Below are 20,147 nucleotides of genomic sequence, written 5' to 3'. Positions count from 1 at the left end.
GGATAATGTGAGAATGTCTGTACGTCTTTACTTTTTCCACTGGCACTATGAGGTTTTTGTGGTTGTTCTCAATAAGACATGAAAAACCAGGATTTTTTTTATATTATTTTAGGCACATCATATTTAATACTCTTGACTTAGATGAAGATCAGATCATATTTTGGGACAAATTAATGCAGAAAACCATAAGATTCCAAAAGGTTCACATACTTATTTTGCCACTGTATATACATAAAAGTTAAAACATTAATGTAATATATAAGTTATATTTTTTTTTTCTGATTCTTCACCTACATTTCTGGTAGTTGGTGCTGAGTAGTTTACATAATGAAATCAGAAATGATTAGATATTCAATAGTCAAGTAAAGTACTTTACAATTTGTTCATGTTATTATATTTATTGTGTGTATACCGAACATAGCATTTGGAATTCCTTGTCACCTGAAGTGGAAAAAAAAAAACACTTGGAGATGAAGATTAATGTGTAAATGTTCTCAGGAGAATTAACTAATGATGTGGATGAATCACCCCAAAGCTGCCTGTTTCATTGTTGTTATAATTTCTGCAATAAGCCCAGTGCAGTGAGAAATCAGTTTATTTACTAATCCCATTCTCATCAGGTAGTTTCTCTCAGTGCCATGAAAAATGTGATTAAAGGCTTTCTGTGGGTCTCCAACACACATCTGTTTTTTATTTGCATAGTTACCCTTAAATAGCATTGTGGTATAATGAGGTAATGTGTATATTTTCGTTTCCTCTTTCCTCAATGGAGACAAAAGTTTATCAGAGAAATGTTGATTATCAGTGACTGCATCTGCAGTCCGAATCAGCTTTTTCATATTGGCTGTGTGAGTGACATATAGAAATAGGACCAGGAGAGAGCACAGAGAAGGGTGGCGTATGGATGCCCTCCTCTAGTATTTTCTTTGCTGCGTTCCTCTGTGTGCCAGTGATTGGGAGGATTCCAGGAATTACAGCGCGGTTTGAGCGGGAGTGTCTGGCTGCTCCGTTGCCGTGGACACCGTCTCTAGCTCATCCTCAAGGCCGCTGATGTCACTATAATAGCACAAACATGATGTGAGGGGCGGCGTGTTCTTTCTCCTTCCCTCTATCTGTCAGCATTTCTCTTTCTGTTTCTCTCCCCTGCATGCAATGACCCACACTAACATCTTTTTCAGCAACTTCTAGAATTTCCCTGATGCAGCCCATCATCTCGCTACATAGCCACTATGACTCTGTCTCTCTCACTCTCTCACACCTGATGTTTCCACTTCTGGGAAGTGAAAATGGCTGCCAGTGTTTGTTGCTGACTTTTTCTTTGCATGAGGGCAAATGTAACTTATAGTAGTCAAAGCCATCTGTTTCTTTCTCAAACGCTGCTGTTCCATCTTAACACACACATTTACTCACTGCTGCAGTGGTGAATTCAGTGGTCAGCATGCAGGGTCATGTGGGGTGAACGCAACGTGATCCTTTATGGCTTTGCAACCAGCCCCCAACCCCCACACTCCCTGCACGCACACACTTGTGCATCTCCACACTCTCAACCTCCCCTCACTGCATTGTCACTCTCTGGATGAGTGGTTTTTGAACCTGCGTTTAACGTCTCTCTCACCCACACACGCACACAAACACCTCTCAGCGTTGTCAGTGTCAGAATTCCTCCTAATGCCAGCTCAGCTTATGCACACATAGCTGGTGTACAGCCTGGTTAGTCTTGATATGCTGTAATCAGAAGAGAAACAATACTATACAATAATTGTGATATCTTTCTTATCTGTTTGCAACTTCGATTCACTGAGTGTTATCACACATAAAAAATGTAGTATTTACAGTAGGTCTTTCACTACTTAGCTCTTCATCTGAAATAACTGACAAACTCTTCATATGTGCTTTCACTTCTGTTATTTAGGCAGCAGAAGAGACTGCAGGGACACAGAATAGAGGAGATCCAGTTGTAATTCTGCTCCATGCACCCTGTGTTGCTGTCACCTGCCTTGTGAAACACAATCTGAAATCATTTTAATCATTTTAAAAGGAGATCCAGTGAGAAATGGACAAACTAAATATCTTAAAGAGGCCCCCTGCCATTTAAGTGCCCCCTCACTCTTCTTATCTCCCCCTTATTCCCTTGCACCTGTCTGGTGCTTCAGTGTCAGTGAAAGAGAAGGAGATGGCAGAGGGGAATGAAGTCATGACAGAGTATAGAGATGAATCCCTGTGGGGACAAAACTGTCAGTGGGGAAAAGCTCTGCCTTCCACACTCGGCTCAGCTGTGTCATAGGGCTAAAAGTAAATGCATGTCTCCCTTTAACTGTGGATGTGTTTGTGTATGTGTTTCACTCATGGTTGTGTGACGTGTATCTGCCACCTGTTACGCCAACAGGACATCAAGCTGTGTGCATTAATGTATATGCATTCCTTCTTGCATTAGAATGTGTGTGTGTGTGTTTGTGCGAGTGGGTGTTTGTGAATGCGTGTCCGACTTCTTCCTCGACTCTATCCAAGCTAAGGTATAATTGGACCCTCATGGCAGGCAGCAAAAAGGGATCCCAGTCCTAGATAATTATTCAGAGGCTTTGGTTTGACTGCTGTTATGATACATAAAGATCATATGAGGGAACAGTATTTACAGTATCAGTTAGACATGTAGCTTAGCTGGACGTCTGAGAGCAGCAACACAATGTCAGACACAACCTCCTGAGCCACACACACGTACACATGTCCCTGCTGGGACTGACAGAAATAGCAATCTGTTAACAATTAGTGTTAGACTCAACCCAGACCTGTCAATGTGTCTGACATTGAATTCGTTATAAACAAAGTAGCATGCTTTTATTGCACGGTGTACAGTACACACCCTCATGTCCTTCATTGGAATCGTGAAAAGTGTTTACTGAAGGATGAAATGCACTGATGGAGCATCATATGTTCATAATCCAGTTCCTGAAACTATTAGAAATATGCAAAAATTTTGACAGAGAACAAAACAATTTAATTGGTTCTATACTAAGTCATGTCATGCAAAAACTTTGTTCATTATTGGATATCCTTATTGGGATTGTGTTTTTTTCTGTATTAGTCTGTATACAGTTATATGTTGGAAGGTCTTAAACCATAAACTGTGAAGTGCCTTGGGATGTCTTTTGTTGTGATTTGGTTCTATATAAATAATAATGAATTAAATGACCTACAGCACACGTGTCATTCTGACTCTGTTGCTCCATTTTGTCACATCTGCGCACTTGTTTCAGGGCCGTTGTTCCAGAGAGAACTGCAAGTATCTGCACCCTCCTCCCCACCTAAAGACCCAGCTAGAGATCAATGGCAGGAACAACTTGATCCAGCAGAAGAATATGGCCATGCTGGCCCAGCAGATGCAGCTCGCCAACGCCATGATGCCCGGCACGCAGCTACCACCTATGGTGAGAGGACACACACGTATGAACACACCACAGCTACTGCCCACGGTGAGACCACATACATGTAAAAGCTCACACATATACAGCTCCTTCATTGTCTGCATAGCTCCTTTACACTTTTTTCATCAGTCGCTCTCTTTCCTGTTACACAAAGCTGACTGTTTGTGGTTGGGGCATTATTTCATTTCACTGCTTTTATTCATCTCTCTTCCAGCCCATGTTCTCTGTGACGCCAGGCCTGGCCACCAATGCCAGCGCAGCAGCAGCAGCTGCAGCCGCGGCCTTTAATCCCTACCTGAGCCCTGTGTCACCAGGCTTGATGCCCCCAGAGATCCTGCCCAGCACCCCTGTCCTCATGGCCTCCACCCCCACCGTCAGCCAAGTCCCCAATGCTGCTGCTGCTGCAGCCCAGAAACTGTTGAGAACAGACAGACTTGAGGTAACAGACACACTTTTCTCAACCTTTTGTTTTGGGGTGAGGGTGCAGTATGTGGTGTAGAATCTCCCCACTCTTGCTTCCAGGAAAATTAATAAACTCTACTTCGTGGTGTGTTTCTTTATGGTGGTAGGGGATGGTGGCCCAGGATGATGATGAGCTTGTAAACAAGACAAGTCCTAGTATTGAACAAGACAAAGAATAACAGTGTTGTGCAAAAGCAGAAGCTATAAGGAAATAGAACCATCAGAGATCTCTGACTGCTCTCCAAGAGATTAAGACTTTTGTGATAAGCCTGCTCTGCCTTATCTTGATCTAGTATAGTTTTGTGCTTCCATACACTACATTTCTTGAAAGCTATGACACCATAGATGAGCCTGAACTTGTTGATAATTTATTTGAGTGGAGCAAATGATTTCCAGTAATGATTTCCAAAACACCACTAATAGTATAGCAACAGCAAAGAACATGTCCTTTCTAGTCAAGACAAACACAGAACTGCAACATTTTTTTTATTTTATTTTTCTACACAAGATAAAAATGATAAAACTTACTGATAGACCCTAAAATCAGGGTACAGAAATTGAAAAAAGTACTAGTTTTATGTGACTAGTGAAGTGTATGTGTTTTAAGTAAGTGTGTTTCCTCTTTAACATATGGTCAGGACAAGTAAAAAGTGAAGTGTAAATGCAACTGTTATTGTCTTAATAGAGCATGCATTTCAACCAAACACTGTTGACACAGAGAGAAATAAAGAAGCATAGGGAAGTAACAGTTAAACGATATCCATGCAGCTCATAATAACTCATTGAAGATGCTGCCCTCTGGTGTCTGTCATGTAAAACCTTAATATGTCCTTAAATGAACCTCACACACAAAATCAACAACAAACACATGAACAGTCTTGCATGTACAAGCTCAGTTTTTAGCATTATCATAAGATGTGTTTGTTTTTTTTATTACAGTCCAAACGTGTTGGCACGGCCTTGAACTTCCTCTGTGTAATATCTCCCCATGACCGAACACAGGAACTATCTAACAGTTCTTCATAAACAGGAAGCAGAGTGTATAAAATGTATCTGTGCAGATCTTGTGTTCAGTGTGATAGCCTATAGGGGGAGGCTTAGAAAAGGGTAAAACGTTTAGCACAGCCAGAGGAGTAACCTTTATATGTTCTGTCTAAAGATACAAATACACAAAGTAGGATGGAACTGCTTTGTACTTTTGTGCTGTGCCCCACTTCTAATTTGTAGGTTAACTCTGCGTCTTATCATAACTTTTCTCTCTGTGTGTTGTTTCCAGGTGTGTCGGGAGTATCAAAGGGGAAACTGCTCTCGGGGTGAGAATGACTGTCGCTTTGCCCATCCTGCAGACAGCACCATGATCGACACCAATGACAACACCGTCACTGTGTGCATGGACTACATTAAGGGTCGTTGCTCCCGGGAAAAGTGCAAGTACTTCCACCCGCCGGCTCATCTGCAGGCCAAAATCAAGGCTGCTCAGCACCAGGTGAATCAGGCCACAGCCGCCGCAGCCATGGTGAGCAGTCTGTGCAAGCAATGTCACACTCATTCACAAGTACAAGTGCAGTACACAACAAGCTAAGGAGCAATTTTGAGTTTGATTTGATTTTCAATGCACATGAGAGCGATCTACTATAAATTAAGTCACCCAGCTGGTAAAATTTTCTGTGGCTCATTCTCACATTCATGTCTGAGTGTGTCTAACCGTCCTGGTTGGTATTAGGCAGCTTTTCAGTTCTGCTTTTGTCAGGTCAAACTTAACAGGTCTGCATGTTGGTTTGGGTAAAATCTGCTCAGAGCTGGATGATATGAAGAAGGATTGGACAATAGTACCATCGTGTTAATTGTTCTCACATTTAGCCTTTTTATTCCTAATGCGATAAAATTATCGTCTTGTTCCTTGTTCATCTCATGTCAGACCACAAGCAGAGAGTCAGTTCCTCTCTCCTTCTCTCTCTGATGGCCCAGACTTATATTTATGACTCCATTGTTTCTGTGCTTCCTATCTATCACTTCTCTTCCTCTTGACATTGTTAAAAAAGGATTCATTGTGCTTTCAGGCGTGTCTCACAGTAACAGAACCTGTGGATAATTATGCAGCATAGCCACACTTGTCTGCTGATCACAGTGTTCTCTACATGCTCTTATTGACATAATGAGGCAGAGAGCTTGGGGTGAATCATTGTAATGTGCCGCTGAGTATGATGCACACAGTGAAACAGAAGCCTGTGAACTGTGCTTCCATATAATTTTCTGACCAATGCAATTTCTGAGACTCGCTAAATGTAATGATGAATTATTTTCCCATCGCTATATTCATCCATCTTTGTGTGACAATAACTAATGTAGACTAGCAGTTATCACTGATTATTGATGATCATTTAACTGTTGAGCAGTAGAGCTAGTGTCCACACTGTGCATGCCTTAGTCCTGTTATCCCCTTGTATATTGCATTCCAATGATTTGTTTTTTATTTGTTTTTGTTTTTTCTCACCTATACCCAAACTGCACTGCTGCCCCCATGATGCACCTCTGCTTGCTGGTTTATGTTAATGCGCTTGAACCCCATTGGCCCATTGCCATCATGTGCTCGCTGCCTGCTAATTAAGACTCAGTCGGCTGTCAAATCACTGAAGCGACCCCTCGACGCAACCTTTGACCTGGTACTATGACCTTTCACCTTTTAGCTTGGCATGTGGCTTTGTTGTAGAGCAGTGTTGTAACCAAAGATACCTAGCTATTTATGTTGTTGTCTAAGTGCAATGTCTCTCTGTTTCTTCCTCCTTTTGAGCTGTCATTATTGCCTGTGATAAAATGATTGTGGCTTTTGAAAACCAAAACTAAATTTCCTCCGTGCAGAAATCACCTCAAACATGAATTCTTATGTGGAAAAAAAGAGCCACAATCAATTCATCACCTGTAGCCTATTTAACAAATGTCAGCGAGGGCTAGGGAAGTAGAGCTCTTATAATGGTGGCATGGCTTAAGTCTTAACGCCCAAGTCAGTGGTCAGTTTTGTGCAGCAGCTTAATCAAATGTGTGCATGTCTGTGTTGCTAGTGCATGTCAGATGGATAAGGGTGGGGCTAAGAGGAACAGTCTGTAAAACCACACAGGAGTGATCCCACCGTAAAAGAGGATTACAGTTCAATTGATAGTTCACTCCATCATCAAGAGTTGTCACAGACCACAGACCTCAAGAATGGCATCATGTCAAGATTAAATCTACCCACAGAATGCGAATGGTGTGAATATTAATGCCAGAAATGTGTTTTTTCAACATCTGACTCATGTCCCTTGGCCTGAGACCATTTTTGACATTGTCTGAGAGTGAACCATCACTTAAACATGGCTTACATAGTTTATCATGGAGCTAGCAGTGCAGCCTCCCTTTATCTGTGCTTCCTACCTGTTCCACCTCTTGTTAGCAGCCTTATTGTTTTAATAGTTAAATGCTTGCTTATGTTGCATTTAGTCAGCCCTAGGAGTACAAAGTTAATACATCTAAGTAAATATCCTAAAAAAATAATGATATGATAATGTTTGAATGCTTATTAGTCAGTAGCTCCAGTAGGCACCATGCTCCTGCTTGTGTAGTTCTTGTGTCAGACTGCTGCTTGCTTGCTACTGATGATGATACTATTGTTGTTGTACACACAAGGATTTTGTGATGGTGTTCCTACGATGTCCTCTAACATATGTATCTTTTTTGTTTTCTTTTTTTGCCTCTCTCCAATACACCCTTTCTCTCCTTTCCACACACTTTTTCTCTTTCTGTCCTCACTGACCTCCCTCCTGCCCGGACAGGGCATCGCCCCTAGTGTCATGGCTCCCCTGCCAAAGCGGGCAGCCCTGGAGAAGGCCAACGGGGCCTCTGCCGTGTTTAACACTGGCATGCTCCAGTACCAACAAGCCCTGGCCAGCATGCAGTTTCAGCAGCAAGCTGCTTTCCTTCCATCAGGTATGGCTCCAAAAGCAAGCACAGATAGTGCTCTGACAACCCAGAGGATGCCTGGAGCAGTCTAACCTGGCTCCTGCTTTGCTGGGGTTTGGGCAAAGTGGTAGATCACAGTACAGAACAGTTCAGTTCTGGACCTTTTCTCTAAAACTTCTAAAACATTAAAGATCTTGATTTTCTTTTAGGACAGTGAGAATCACACATGAATATTTCAAAGAACAATTTAAAAGTGATTTGTTGTGTCTAATTTGTGCATTGTGATTTGTTTGGCATTGCATGGCCACTAGGTGTTAAGAACAGGTTGTAACGTCTCTCCGCCTACTAATTGCCATTACATAACTCCACGTAGCTAGCCGCTCTTCCTAGTACAAGCAGGCTGGTTGAAGGAAGCATGAATGTAGCAGAAAAAGACAGAACTTGTTTACTACTTTATTAGATTGTGCCAAGTGTCCACTGTCTGGAAATTCACATTTTGAGATAAGATACTGTTGCTGGGGCTTTGGCTTGGGCTGGGATGAATGGGACTGGATGGGTTGATTAACAGTATCTTACGTCTCGGTTTGGCAAGCAGCAGACTGCAGAGTCTTGCTTCTGTACACATCCGCTGTTCTCCTCACTTCTGTCTAGAGTGTCTATATAATGTTTAATACTTGATAGTTGCAATCATAACCACACTACCACCATTTGTGTATTACATGCATTACACTTCAGACAAAAGTTTAGATTCACACTCATTTGATTAACAGATTGCCTCACAATGAGTTCGCCACTTTGCCTTTTCCAATCACTGATGACTGTGTCCAAGAGATATTAACCTTTTTTTCCCACCTTATCTCTCCCCTCACTCTAACGAACCTTGTGATGGGCTGTTTTGATTTCTCTCCCCCTATCCAATCCACTTCCTGTTGCACTGCATGATGGGCAGGCTCAATATTGTGCATGACACCTGCAGCGAGCGTTGGTAGGTTCCAGCTTTCCTTCTTCAGTTATCTGTAACCTCGTGTCTGTGACTCATATGTCGTCAAAATCTAACCATCCAGTGATTTTGATTTTATAGATTGTAATCAAAGCACATGTGCAACTTCTTTATGAGGTTTTGGTGACTGAGGGTGACTGTGTGATATGAAGCAACATAAAAAAACAAATGTGAAATTTAAATGTTGTTTGTTACCTGTATGGCAACTGTTACTGTTTATTCTATTAATTATTTTGTTAATTATTCTATGTATCCCTACTGTATATTGCTTTAACACTCATTCTCATGCCTGTTCTAAATTTGGCTTTTGGCTGGTCTAACTAAAACCCCCTTTAAAAACATAAAAAAACTGAGGGAGTTCAATTATAACCTCCCCCTTTATCTCCTCTGCCCTACTGACGCTGTTTTTAAGACTAAGAATTAAGACATTACAGAACATTTATTAATAGTATTCTCTGTGAAACCTTTTAAAATGAACTCTCGTCTAGTGTTTGCCAAGAAAGCACAATGTTAGTAGATCAGATCCTCATAACACGCACAGATGAGGAAGTAAATGCCTGCTGCTACAGCTACACTGTGTCACATCGAGCTCTCAGATCACAAGACCTCTTATCAGCGTCGGCAGAAAGAAGAAAGGGAACCAGTTAAATCGAATCCCTCTCCAATGCCCCGTCTCTCCTTCTCCTTTCCTCGTTTGCCTGGTGTGTATGTGGCTACACTGCTCCTCTGTATATTTTTGCTTACATGATTTTCCCTCCAAAAAAGTTCCCATGATGCACAGTGGTACTCCAGCCACTGTGTCTGCAGCCACCACATCTGCCACAAGCGTTCCCTTCGCAACTGCCTCCACCAATCAGGTTTGCACCTCTACCGCCTCAGTCTCTCTCTCTCTCTCTCTCTCTCTCTCTCTCTCTCTCTCTCTCTCTATCTATCTATCTATCTATCTATCTATCTCTCTCTCTCTCTCTATCTATCTATCTATCTATCTATCTATCTATCTATCTATCTATCTATCTATCTATCTATCTATCTATCTCTCTATCTATCTATCTCTCTATCTATCTCTCTATCTATCCTTTATCTCTTCCTATCAATGCACATGGACAATCTGGGAATGCTTGTCTCCTACAGCGAGGGGTGGGTTGGGGGAAAAGGCAGGACTCCTTCTTGTTGGCCTACACTAGAGTCCAACATGTGTACAAATATAGACAGAACACAGATATTCTGTATCCATTTTAGCTTTAACGATCATATTCTAACTTTACACATTTCCTAGATCACTACATCTGTCTTTCTGGAGAAACATACTGTATTGCATTTAATGTGTGTCCTCATTGTAACCTCGATTTTTGTCCTTTCCCATTTTGAGGACTCTTCCTTATCAAAGTTGACTACCAACGAATACATGCAATTGGTATGTATGAGGTAGTTTTTTTCCCATTTTTTAGAGACATTCGCACAGCTTGTGCAGCAGTCGCTATCTGTGCCCTTTGGTGCTTGGCTTTTTTTTTCTCCTTTATTTTATCTTTTTTCGCTGCTGCTTCCAGCACGTAAAGCAAAGCTTTACCATGTTCCTCTTGTTTAGAAGGTGAACATACTCATCATTAAGCTGAGTAATGTTCTAAAACCAGCCTGATTTGCAAAAATAAAAATAAAAAAAAGCAAAGAAAAAAAATTGGAAATAAATAATTATTTCTTTATGTCTTTTCAGGTGTATTTTATATAAGTAGTTTTCTGCATTAATTGAATCAGTGCAAAGATTTATGAAAAGTTAGGATGAGTAATTATTATTATTCCTGATCCACATTCAGAAGTGTGCAGGTCAACAACATGGAGGACTTATATTTGCATGGGGGAGCCACCTCACTGACAGTTTCCCTCTGCCCCCCTCATCTCTCCCTTCCCCTCAGCCCTCCTCCCCCCTTCCCTGCTGCCCACAAGTGTCTGTTGATTCTTATTGACACGTCACGTCTGAATGACCTGTGCTGCCAGAGTTGCAAAATTGCTTTTTTCTATTTTGTCATCTTCTTTCTTTTCAGCAATGAGCTCATCTTAATGTGAGAAGAGGGGATGGAAATGTGTTGTTTTGTCAGAAAACATTTGCTTGGAGTATTTTATGGTGTAGGATACTTCATTTGATCTCTGTCTTTTGCTTTTTCATCCTCAGATTCCAATAATATCTGCAGATCATCTGAGTAGTCACAAGTACTTGACTCAAATGTAGTTCCTCTCAAGAACAGTGAGTTCCTATTTCAACCCTCACGCTCTCTCTTCTCATTACAAACTTGTTTTTTCATGTTTTCAGTAGCTTATAGCGCAGAAACATTGTTTTTTTGTCTTACAGATCAAATGAATGTGTGCTGGCACCGTCCAAGCCAAAAGAGTTCAGCCTTTATGTACATAACCTTCAGAATGTCAAGCAACGGGACAAGGAGAGTCTGCCATCTCTTAGCCGGTCCGCGATGATGGTCTCACCACACATGTAAACATCAAGGGTGCAACACATGATCTGTGCCATCTTCCCACATATCAATGTCAAGAAAAATTTGTTGTCAAATTCGACGTCCAGCCGAGGGGTGAAAAGATCTTAGTGGCGGGTCAGTGTCTCTCTCTCCTCTGTGGGAAACACTGTGTCTGACTGAATCATAGCACTCAATTTGTTGTAATTACTATCATTACTGCACACACACAAGGTCAAGAGCGTGGCTGTGGAAGGCAACATCCAGTGCTGGTACGTTAATAGACCAAAATTTTTCTTTCCTCTTTTTATTTGTTCTGCTTTATTTTGTTTAAAGAATAGCCATATTTCATAGTTTACAAGTGAAATGCAAACATGCACCTTGAATTTGAATTTAAAGGCACAATGATTTACCAGGAATTTTATTCACCAAAAGAATTAGGCATGTACAGTATTGTGTTTTTACAGCTACTAGTGAAACTAGATGTTGAAATGAGGGTCTTGGACATATGAATGTTCTGGGTAAACCAACATACCTGTGTACCTTGAAAGCACAGCCAGGCTAGCTTTTCTCACCTTGCCATGTGCCATCAAGGCCATACAGCTAAAATCAGAGTGTTATCTCAGCAGTGTTATTTGTTTACCGAAGGTAAAAGTTTTTTATGGCTCTTTTTGTATTGTTTCCTTTTCAGAATCTACATTGTGAGTGTTTTTTTTAAATTTTATTTTACTTTTGTTTTCATTTATCTAATTAATCAGTTTTAGAAATGGGGTTCTAGCCAATTTTTAAAGTGTTTTTTTCCTTTTAAAATCAACAATAGAGGGTTTTCCTAAAGTTTGTCATAACTCTTTTTTCATAGACTAGTGTTGTTTGTGTTTGTTGAGATTAAGTTGTTGCTCAAATCCATTGACTCTAAAGCCTGGTGAAGTAGAGAGTGTGGCTTCAATTGACATTGTGTTACTTAGTTCCTCCTCTTTTAAAGAGGAGCAACTCTAAAACTGTGTCTCCAAGAAGCACTGTTGAGCCATGTGTTGATGGGAATTTAAAACATCGGACCCAGAGGTCTATTAGGTCATTTAAACCACATGTGCACTTGAATAATTGTTTGTCTGATCTCCCTGATTTAATTTCACAGCCCATCTTAAGTGGACTTTAATCTTTGAGGAAATACAACACAAACATAACTTTGACCTGTATTTCTTGCAAAACATCGAAGTTCTCATCCCTTGTGGATCTGACTATGGAAACCAAAGCACAGTTTTTCCCTCACTCGTAGTCACAAAGGGTTACAAAGACATCTCTCATCTCTAAAGAGGCTAAACCAATTAAGGAAGCGTGTATCACCTTTCATCCATCTTTCAGTTGTTTGCTCACTTCTTTCTGTTTTCACAGAGGTGTGTAGTGTGTCTTTACCGATTGTAATGTACCTAACAAAGCCTTAGATTACAATTAATGGGTCTCACCCCAATCAAATGTATTTTTGAATCACCGTGCAGGTAAAGAACACCAATGATGTTTTATAATTCTCTCACATACTGCTTATGATCTCTTTAGTTTGTTTTTGTTTTTTTGTCTCAATGTAAAAGTAACAATTACTCTTAAATTTCATTGAACTTATGTGTTATGTACTACTTAAGGATTTGAATCTATTTGAGGTTTGTAGTTGTAGATTTTTCCTTTTTTTTTTTTTTTTGCCTTACTATATATTACTTGACAAACATTGATATAGCCGTATTTTGAGGTAGTATGACATTCATAACTTTTTCAAACCATATAAATGATAATGTGTTGAGTCAGTTTTAAATATTCACTTCATTCATATAGCTGGATTCTTTTTTAGTTGATGTTACATTATCAGTTAATTTTATTGATGAAAGACTTTTTTGATACAAGGAATGAGATCAATTAATTTGCTGCTACTGCAGCATATCTCAGTAGACAAACGACCTAATATTTTAACCAACATGTCAAGATCATGTTTGAAAATATATTGTATTGAGATATAGATTGTCCTTGTTTAAGAGTAAAAATTATTTTCTACTGTATCCATTTCAAAAAAGATATGTACTTTTGTTTGAATATTTCTTAAGTTTGCCCTGAATGTCAGGCCAAAACGAGCAGTGAGATTGACGGGTGTCTGGATGTTTGTTGGAAGTTAGGAGCGAGAAAGCAAAGACTTTTCCAGACTGGAGAAGTCCTAAATGCTGCAGGTGATGAGTTCTAACCTAAGGGACGAAGGTTGACTTTTTGCACTTCTGTATATAGTCAAATGAACAGAGAAAAAATGTGTATCATATTGAGATATTATTTTGAATAAAAAAAGATCTATAATTATAAGGAATTTTGTTAGATTAATTTAAATTCTTAAATTAGAAGACCAGCTAAAACAATTGCTTGCAAAGAAGGGCACTAGTTTCTTGGCCAATGCATTCAGAGAAAGCTATGCGCTTTTTGTCTTATTTTATCAGTGGCTAGTATTACCAGGGAATGTTGTAGGGGAGTAAAGATCCCCATGTCATGCTAACTCCACATATCCAGTGATGTCCATATATCATTTGTTGGACTTGGTCATGCAGTATTGCTGCTCCCATGGTACAGTTGATTCATAAAACTTTTAAATTTATTCTTCTATAATTCTTTGATTTGACTGCATGTATAAATACAAACAAAAGAAACTGCATAGTTACCATATGTAAGGAACGAGAACACATTCAGACCACAGAATACACAGTAATATGTTTGTTTTTTATTAATTACATACAGTAGATAACAACCACAGTGGGAGGAAATAATACTTCAAAAACAAGTCATCTTACTCTTGTGTGATAAAATATTTTCCAAGCAAACATGTTATTTAAATAATGATAAAATATTAGCACTCATCCACCCCAGATACTTTCTCATAGCCGGATATTTACAGTCGACACTGACTGACGGGCAGTTGTTCCTGCTATCATATCTGTGCACTCAGCAGGCGAACATCCACCACACCAAATGCATATTTGGCAAATTAGTCTTAGAAATGAATGTAACAGTCGCAGATCAGCATCAACATGTATCTGACTTGAGACTGCTGTGTAGTTGCTACAGAACCAAAGCACCGTTTTCTCCACACCAGATGTCCAGTTTCAGGGCTGGAACCACGGTTTCTCTTCCCTGCTGGGAGCACATTTATATGTACGCTTTGACTGCTTTTTACCTGTAAGTGCAACCACGACTTACGTATTTGCTAACAGTTGCCACATAATAATGTACTATTCTGTCTTCAGATTTGTTTATGCACATTTTATTGTTGCCATAATTGACTCTTGCTGTATGGATTAAAAAATCTGAATAAAACAATATTTGATTTGCTCATGCAACAGTGTGTGATCACTGCCTCTGTGTTTACCTTGTGTGTGTGTGTGTGTGTGTGTGTGTGTTGTGTGCATTTGTATGACTTCCATTGTGAGGACCAGCATCATTTTTTAGCCGTTGGACTGAGGACACTTTTACAAAGTGAGGACAAAAAAAAAAAAGAAAGAAGAGTGACCTCACACTGACTGCCATACAAAAATGTGTGTGTGTGTCAAATTCATATTTGCTTTAAAATAAAGATAATTAGAGAAATTAATTTTAATTTCAACTTGATATTACATAAACAAACCACCAAGCAAGTGTTTATGTATCATTGTATCACAAGTGAAGGAGGCAGTTCAGGACAGTGTATTTGGTTTTGTATTCTCAATCATCTTGAGAGCGTCTGACTAGAGCAGCTCCACGGAGACTGATGTGTAACAGATTTGCAAGGTTAAACTCATTGTGCTCAGGGCGATTTTTATTAGGTTGTGTGTATTATCTAGGTCAGAACTGAAGTAAGATGAAGTCTACTGTATATGAACTCATCACAAGCCTCCTGATGTGTGTTATATGAACATGTGACATTTTCCTGACATCAGGAGCCTTTGTTCTTTATTTCCATTTTGGAGACAGCACATAATGTTTGAAAGCCATAATAATCTAAACTCCTGATGTACATTAAACTGTGTTTAATGCCAGTCTGTGATCCAAAGGTAGTATCATCTGCAAAATTCAAAATCCCAGGAGCCTGCTTTCTAATAATAACACTGACATTAAAACTACATCTTTATACACTTTTAAGATCAACCTTTGCAAATACATGTAGTATTTACTGGTCTATATTGTCATTATCACTATTTCTACTATTGAGCTTGTTGCACAGTGTTTGATTACTAAATTAATTATGAAAATGAAAACCTCCAGGTCACGTTTCCACTTTCCCACTGTACTGTTCACCTTGATTGTGAACTTGGGTTTTCCATGCAGGACTTAGTATTTATCACTTTTATACTGCATTATGCTGCTTTTACTTGACTTTATATTGTATTATTTTGGTAAAAACAATGCATCATAATGCTTCTCGAACCTGCGTTTGAAGAATATGCTGACATGGGCCTATGATGGTTAATGAGTTAATGGAGCACCTAATTAGTATACTCATGTATAATCACAGTGCACAGCCTCTTGTTGAGGGCTCTGGCACTGAGTGTGCCTGTGAGGGCAGAGGTCAGTGCCCTGCAGGATCCGCCTGGTCATCTGCTCGCTGAGGTTTTTCTGGTGACGGCTCCTTTAAGAAAACGGAACTGAACCTCGGCTTTGACGCGCTGAGGATGTGGGCAGGAAACGCCATGCGAGGGGAGAGAAGCGATCACGCTTCCCAGCAGCGTTGCACAATGCGGTGCGATCAAAATGCGCTTTAATCGGCTACGCTGATGTCCAGGAGCCGTCACTCTCCTCGGATCCGTGCTCCGCGGGCGTTACGCACCACCGGCCTGGGGTTAGAGTCCAATCCGAGCGAGACGGCAGCCTTCCCAGCCTGCTCGGGTTGAAAACATCGGGGCTGGTCAGCGGGTGGGAGAGAGGAGGCTTCGTCGCGGAAAAAGGAGGTGTCTGCCGTCCTCCCCCCCCCCCACCACCAGCCATGAGGGAGTACAAAGTGGTTGTTTTGGGGTCGGGCGGAGTCGGCAAATCCGCGCTGACCGTCCAGTTCGTGACGGGCTCCTTCATCGAGAAGTACGACCCCACGATAGAGGATTTCTACAGGAAGGAGATCGAGGTGGACTCGTCCCCGTCGGTGCTGGAGATCCTGGACACGGCGGGGACCGAGCAGTTCGCCTCCATGCGAGACCTGTACATCAAGAACGGCCAGGGCTTCATCCTGGTCTACAGCCTGGTGAACCAGCAGAGCTTCCAGGACATCAAGCCCATGAGAGACCAGATCATCCGCGTCAAGAGGTACGAGCGTGTGCCCATGATCCTGGTGGGCAACAAGGTGGACCTGGAGGGGGAGAGAGAGGTTTCTTCCGGGGAAGGCAAGGCGCTGGCCCAGGACTGGAGCTGCCCGTTTATGGAAACCTCAGCCAAGAATAAAGGATCGGTCGACGAACTGTTTGCAGAGATAGTGAGACAGATGAACTATTCAACTGTGCCCAGCGGTGGAGACCAGTGCTGCTCATGCGTCCTGCTCTGAAGAAAGACAAACATCCAAAACACAAACGGCACATCCGAGCTGAGTTTGAGCTTCTAACTTGTCCTGCAGGCTTGTTTTGCAAACGTATTATCTTTCCTCACACTGTTGTCTTATTGTTGCACACAAACAAAATCGACTACGACAACAATCGATTATGTAAAATAGTCTGGAAGAGTGTTTACATGACAAAGTACTTGAATGTTTTGGGATTTTTTTTTTTTATATAGCTTTGTATTTGACACTTCTCTGGAAATGTGCCTCAATAGGAATGTCTTGTTGTGAAACCTAAGAGACACGTACTTTTCTGGTTATTCTTTTTTTTTTTTTTGTGGTTTTATCTGTTGACTTGTTCGGTTACATCTTCTGGGATGGGTCCATCTGTCATGGAGATTGGTGGTGGTGGTGGTGGTAGGGGGGGGGGTTATCGTGCCAAATCCCCAGGCAGACTTGGGGATTGGTCACTTGTGAGGCCCCCGTGGCTGGAGGAGGCCTGGAAGTATTTAAAATCTCTGATAAACTTATTAATCACCACTCAAGCCTTGCACAGGTTACTCAAATCAAATCTCAATCCAGTCCTCCAGAAAAAGGCTCGATCTGATGCAAGAGGCGCAGACCCACCCACCACCAGACTGTATTTGAAGCTGTGGACTGTGGTGGGAGTTGTATCACGCCTACGTATTTTTTGTTTATCCTCCCCTCTCCGGTCTGGCTGAAGTGGATTTATCATGGAGCTTGCACTTAGTTGACGGTGTCCCTCCTCATTGTGCACAAACAAGGACCTTAGTGTGTTGCTGTCGCTGCATGGGGAACACCATGACCCCATGTGAAGTGCCTTCCTAAGAAAACTCCTGTGACTGTGCCAACTGATGAGCCCTACTTCCTCTGCAGTGCGTCTTGATGGCAATCAGAACTTTTCTTTCTAGCAGTTTCCTGGTATATACTTTAGTTTCATTTGGTGTTAAAGTTAGAAGCGCCTTTTCTTATTTGACTTGTCAGGAAGCTAAGCTGGCACCAGACCTGCTGCTTCGGGGTCAAATTCAGGCCGTTTCTCGAGGTACTAGTCCAACAAGAACAGAACAACAACTTTAACCTACTGGGATTTTGGTTCAGTGAATGGCAAGCCATGTCTGTCTGTATTATCTAGATGATTTTTGTTTTGTTTTTTAAATAATGTGACACTTTTGACTTACTGTAACTGTAATTCTCTCTTTGGACAAATCTTCTGCCATCAACCTGTCAGTTTGAAAACTTGTAATACAACATGCATTTTACGTAACACCGTGTGCTGTAATTAATTACTGCTGATGTACAGTTTTATTTATGGGGTACTTTGGACCTGACCATCATTGCAGCCATTTTCACTGCTCAACTGCTGGGACCAGGTATAACAATATGCCTATTTGCAGCTTTTCTCAGTTAAATATTATCACAAATAGAATATAGGTTTTTGGCGATGGGCACACAAAGCAACTTATAGTGATCAGGGCCCTCGCAGCCAGTAGTGAGTGAGTAGGGTGTTCACTAAGTGTGTTTAGCTGGCGAGAGCTTTTTCCCCTCTTCTCTCTGCATGTTTTCCAGGCAGAGTGGAGGACAGAGGGGGCTTTTTGTGCCTGTACACCCGAGTTCAATCACCCATACATACTGTAGAGTGGCATTTGGAAAGCTGTAACTCAGACTGGCTGCTGTGTCCCTCCAACCACAAATATTCAAGGCTAGAAACAGTCCTGCCACCTTCTAGAGGTTCCTGTTTTTAAGGTAAGGAAAGAAAAGAATAGCATAAAACACGCTGTTTGACAGATATGTCCGAATGATTCAGCTATTTGTTTATTACTAATTACTATTTTTGATCCAAGCCAGTGGTTAAATGTATTGTTGATGCCTCACAAGTCTAAAATATGACTTCCAGTGAGCAACAGCAGGATGCTTACTGCATTATTACATAAACTTCACTTTTCATTGTGAACTTCGTAAACAGCCCGACATAGTTCATGTGTACTACATGTGAAGCAATATGCAACATGTCATTTTGTTTATTCTCAACAACATTTAACTTGTTTAGTGTGTTGCTCAGAAAAGCTGCGAATTGGCATGTTGCTTCATGGCATTTTTTTTTTTTTTTTTGGCTATATTGAGGAGAGGAAGGGTGGATGATAGGGCACTTCCTGTGTTGCGGTAACTTCATCTCACATCTATCAAATGTTGAAACAAACAAGCAGTTCCTCTTAACCATGTAGAAATAAAGGGCATGCATTGTCACAGCCCGTCCTCCCTCAAGTGCCCATGACATGACATGACCCCTGTCCATGCACTGTTCTTTTCAACCTAAGCCAAACGTCTCTCAGAAAATAACATAAAAGAATGAAGAATGATGGGGAAAGACGAAAGAGGACAGCGTGGGAGAAGGATAAGTAGACCCCACTCTTGAGGCTGGGCATGCAGTTGTTTGATGTGATCTGATTTCACCAAAGAAACAGACAACATCAAGTGTGGCACTGATTCACAACATCTGCCACAGCTGCATGCTTAGACAGACGAGACAGGAATGCTGGACCCTATTCCAGCCATCACTGGGCAAGAGTCTGGGGTCACCGCAGACAGGTACAGCCCCTTTCACAGACCTGTTTGACAATCCTGTACTTTGCCTCTTACAACAAGGATTAGGATTTGGACTTTGCCTCAGGTGTATTTTATCTATTGTGTTAAACAAGCAAACGTCTCTTCGAGGACATGAGTCTGCTTGAGGCTATGAGGAGGTTGTTATTGACTGATCAGGGACTTGTTCCGGAAAGCAGGTTTAACTCTGTACATGAGACTCTGGTTGGACGCCTGGATTTTGGAAAATGACATTACCTTTATTGGTCATTAGTATATAATAGTTATTTCCTCTGGTGTGTTCAAATCAAAAGCTGGATGATACACGTGATCCAGGTAATTCACAGTGGGTAGGGCAGGGATAGCTGGAATATAAATAGGACAGAATAAAATAAAAAAATATAAAAATAAAAAGTTGCAAGGGGTGAAGAACTGTATTTATGACTATATCATAGTATTAATTTGCATTTTAAGTTAAATGCTTTTCTTCTCCATTCCTCTCTTTGTCTTCCTGGAAGGAACACCAGGAGATTTTGCACAAATGAACTGAAGTTGAACCATTAACTGTTCCCTAACATACCTGCTTTAGATAATATATTTGAAATAAAATCCCAAATCACATCAGAAACACCCCCTGATTTTCAAAAGGTTAAACAGTTACACAAACACTTTTCAGTCACTTTCATGTTAATCATTAAAAGACCCAATCTCTTATCTCAACTCGAGACCTCCTGTTTTGTGCTTCTGAA

At 40.9% G+C, this 20,147-nt stretch overlaps 2 protein-coding genes across 27 annotated transcripts in view; both read left to right on the top strand.

Annotated features, from left to right (window-relative positions):
- Window positions 1-14,638, top strand: part of LOC113171789 (muscleblind-like protein 1) — a 38,136-nt gene extending 23,498 nt beyond the window's left edge. For 5 of the 26 annotated variants that reach the window (XM_026374481.2, XM_026374478.2, XM_026374483.2 and 2 more), the window contains exons 3-12: window positions 3,255-3,470; window positions 3,637-3,861; window positions 5,161-5,400; window positions 6,494-6,547; window positions 7,691-7,844; window positions 8,767-8,802; window positions 9,583-9,674; window positions 10,187-10,231; window positions 10,985-11,056; window positions 11,162-14,638. In XM_026374481.2, coding sequence (XP_026230266.1) covers window positions 3,255-3,470; window positions 3,637-3,861; window positions 5,161-5,400; window positions 6,494-6,547; window positions 7,691-7,844; window positions 8,767-8,802; window positions 9,583-9,674; window positions 10,187-10,231; window positions 10,985-11,041 — 1,119 coding nt within the window. In that variant the 3' untranslated portion in view covers window positions 11,042-11,056; window positions 11,162-14,638. The remainder of the gene's footprint in view (window positions 1-3,254; window positions 3,471-3,636; window positions 3,862-5,160; window positions 5,401-6,493; window positions 6,548-7,690; window positions 7,845-8,766; window positions 8,803-9,582; window positions 9,675-10,186; window positions 10,232-10,984; window positions 11,057-11,161) is intronic. The other 21 variants (XM_026374484.2, XM_026374486.2, XM_026374487.2 and 18 more) reach the window with 21 other exon arrangements.
- A 1,203-nt stretch (window positions 14,639-15,841) lies between these two features.
- On the top strand, window positions 15,842-18,082 carry LOC113172413 (ras-related protein Rap-2b-like). The gene has a single exon (XM_026375372.2). The coding sequence runs from the start codon at window positions 16,258-16,260 to the stop codon at window positions 16,804-16,806; it is 549 nt and encodes a 182-aa protein (XP_026231157.1). The 5' UTR covers window positions 15,842-16,257; the 3' UTR covers window positions 16,807-18,082.
- Window positions 18,083-20,147: the final 2,065 nt, after the last annotated feature.

The sequence above is a fragment of the Anabas testudineus genome, chromosome 17 (assembly GCF_900324465.2).
Source record: "Anabas testudineus chromosome 17, fAnaTes1.2, whole genome shotgun sequence".
Classification (NCBI taxonomy): domain Eukaryota; kingdom Metazoa; phylum Chordata; class Actinopteri; order Anabantiformes; family Anabantidae; genus Anabas; species Anabas testudineus.
This window is presented reverse-complemented; position numbering and strand designations above follow the sequence as displayed.